Below are 2,307 nucleotides of genomic sequence, written 5' to 3'. Positions count from 1 at the left end.
GAGTTTGAATCAATTGGAGCAGTTCCAGGGTAAATGACTCACTCAATTGATTCGGATTGTCTGTTCCTCCGCTTTTCGTGTCTTCAGCCATGTTTACACGACACTACAGGTGCATCTCAATAAATTAGAATGTCGTGGAAAAGTTCATTTTATGTTTCCATCCACCTATTTTTATGCGCATTTTGGATGATCGCATAAAAAACCGCTGGATGGAAACGTCAAGATGTGCATAAATTCTAAAAATGCGCATAAAAAATTTATAAAAATGTTTTTATATTTACATAAAAGTAATTTATTAGCCTACATATGAAAATTATTATAGCCTACTCAGTGGCTTCTCCTAGTTTTCTTAGAGATGTTTAGTGCCAGATTATCAGGAAGTGACGATTTTGTTCTCTTTGACTCGTTGGATGGAAACGGTGCTTTATTCGCAAATGTTTTATGTGATATTCGAGTTTTGCGCACAAGTTAAATTTGCATCTTTGGATGGAAACATAGTACTCTTGGCTTAGCTCGCTAGTTTAATGACATTAACTGAAATAAGCGAAAAAGGTATGATGTTTAGAAATGAAATATCCATATTTCCATAACGGTTTAACTGCTAACTAGTGAAACACTCCTTTAAAATGACGAGCTGCACCTCAAAATACAGACACAATTAGGGCCTGCAAAAATAATTGATTACTGGCACAACATGTAGTATAATAATAAATAAAATCTTAATAAAATAATAAATATATAGTAAAATATATTATCAAATAATAATACAATATTGGCAATGCATTTGTTGCTTCATCTAAAAGCTTATTTTGTAGTATAATAATTAATAAATAAATAATTAAAAATAAATATATAATAAAATTATAAAATGTTAACAGTGCATTTGTTGCTTAATCAAAAAACGTATTTTGTAATATAATAATAAAATATTAATAAAAATAAATCTATAATAAAATAAAATATTAGAAATGCATTTGTTGCTTCATTTAAAAGCATGGCTATTTTGAATATGGCTGTTAATGAACTTGCTAAAAATCTTAGGACTACAACTAACTTTTTTCCTAATAGAACTAGAAATGAAAGCAAATTTATATGAGCACCAGAAGAACAAAATCATTTCAAATCAGTTTAAAGGGATAACACGCCCTTTATTCCAAATATCAAACTGTTTCTGACTGCCTGATTCTGCTGTCAGGTAAAATACGCAGTTACATGTCTGTTTTTTACAAGCCCTTGTTGTGGAGAAAAACCCAGAATCTTCCGGCTTCCTCAGATCAGTTTCTTTCACGTTAGACTCTTTTAAGTTTAAGTTTTCCACATTCAAGAATACATCTGATAAATACAATGTAGCAAATCTACGAAAAAACACATCACTTAAACATTCTGTCATTTGCTATTCACGTTTGTCCTGATATATGAAGAAAAACTACTGTTTGTCCACTTTTGGTTTGTAAAAAAATAGGTGACCATCACCCCCAGAGTAACAAACACTAAAACAAACACTTAGGGGCTAAAATGAGATGAAATGAAGAAAAACCAAAGAACTTTCTCATGCATTTCGTTCTCATTATACAAAAGAAAAAATACAAATGTCATGACATTCAGATTTGCCGTTGCGGCAGATTCTCTGCTTGTGCCTCTGAGAGTCCTGTGCCCGGCGTGTCCTCGGGACCCCTTCAGGAGCCTGGGCTGCGTCCAGGAGGGGGCGCTGCGGCGTCTGTAGATCAGTGAGCTGCAGACGCTCGCTCTCAGTCTTTGACTAGTCTGTAGATGTGATGCTGGGCTCCGTGCTCGCTGGTGGACACTTCAAACACGTACGCGATGCATAGCAATGTCTCTAGAGTGTCTCTGTTGGTCACCACCTACAACACAGACACAGCGTTTAGTCAATGAACAGCACGTCATGCTACGCTTACAGGATCCACTTGATTTGATCCACTGGGAGTTGACTGGATGGTGGAAACTTAAGTGTCTCAAATCAGAGGGAGCTTTTCATTTTGATGCAGCATTATGAAGACAAACAATGTATTAGTTATTTTCTTAGTAATAACTTTGAATGGATGAATCCATGAACTGTTGAATGTGTTAAATTCACAAAACAATTTGGCTTCCACAATCTTTGACAGCAAATGTGGCTTATGAAGCATATCTGACCCAGGGTCAGATATTTTACTAATATGAATTATTAATTATTAATATCTTAGTTTTGAATCATTCAAGAAACATGACAAATGTTGCCTCACTTTAAGCACACACACTTACACATACACTATATATATGTGTGTGTGTGTGTGTGTGTGTGTATAT

At 34.5% G+C, this 2,307-nt stretch overlaps 1 protein-coding gene across 1 annotated transcript in view; it reads right to left on the bottom strand.

Moving 5' to 3' along the window:
- Positions 1-1,146: 1,146 nt before the first annotated feature.
- The window catches only part of LOC107745571 (transcriptional enhancer factor TEF-3-like), a 14,267-nt gene continuing 13,106 nt past the window's right edge, over positions 1,147-2,307 (bottom strand). Inside the window, exon 9 of the mRNA XM_016559461.1 lies at positions 1,147-1,862. Coding sequence (XP_016414947.1) covers positions 1,749-1,862 — 114 coding nt within the window. The 3' untranslated portion in view covers positions 1,147-1,748. The remainder of the gene's footprint in view (positions 1,863-2,307) is intronic.

This window comes from Sinocyclocheilus rhinocerous, unplaced genomic scaffold (assembly GCF_001515625.1).
Source record: "Sinocyclocheilus rhinocerous isolate Xijiao unplaced genomic scaffold, SAMN03320098_v1.1 scaffold1099, whole genome shotgun sequence".
NCBI classification, from domain to species: Eukaryota; Metazoa; Chordata; class Actinopteri; order Cypriniformes; family Cyprinidae; genus Sinocyclocheilus; species Sinocyclocheilus rhinocerous.
Note: the sequence above shows the minus strand (reverse complement) of the source record. Positions and strands in the feature narration are given on the sequence as shown.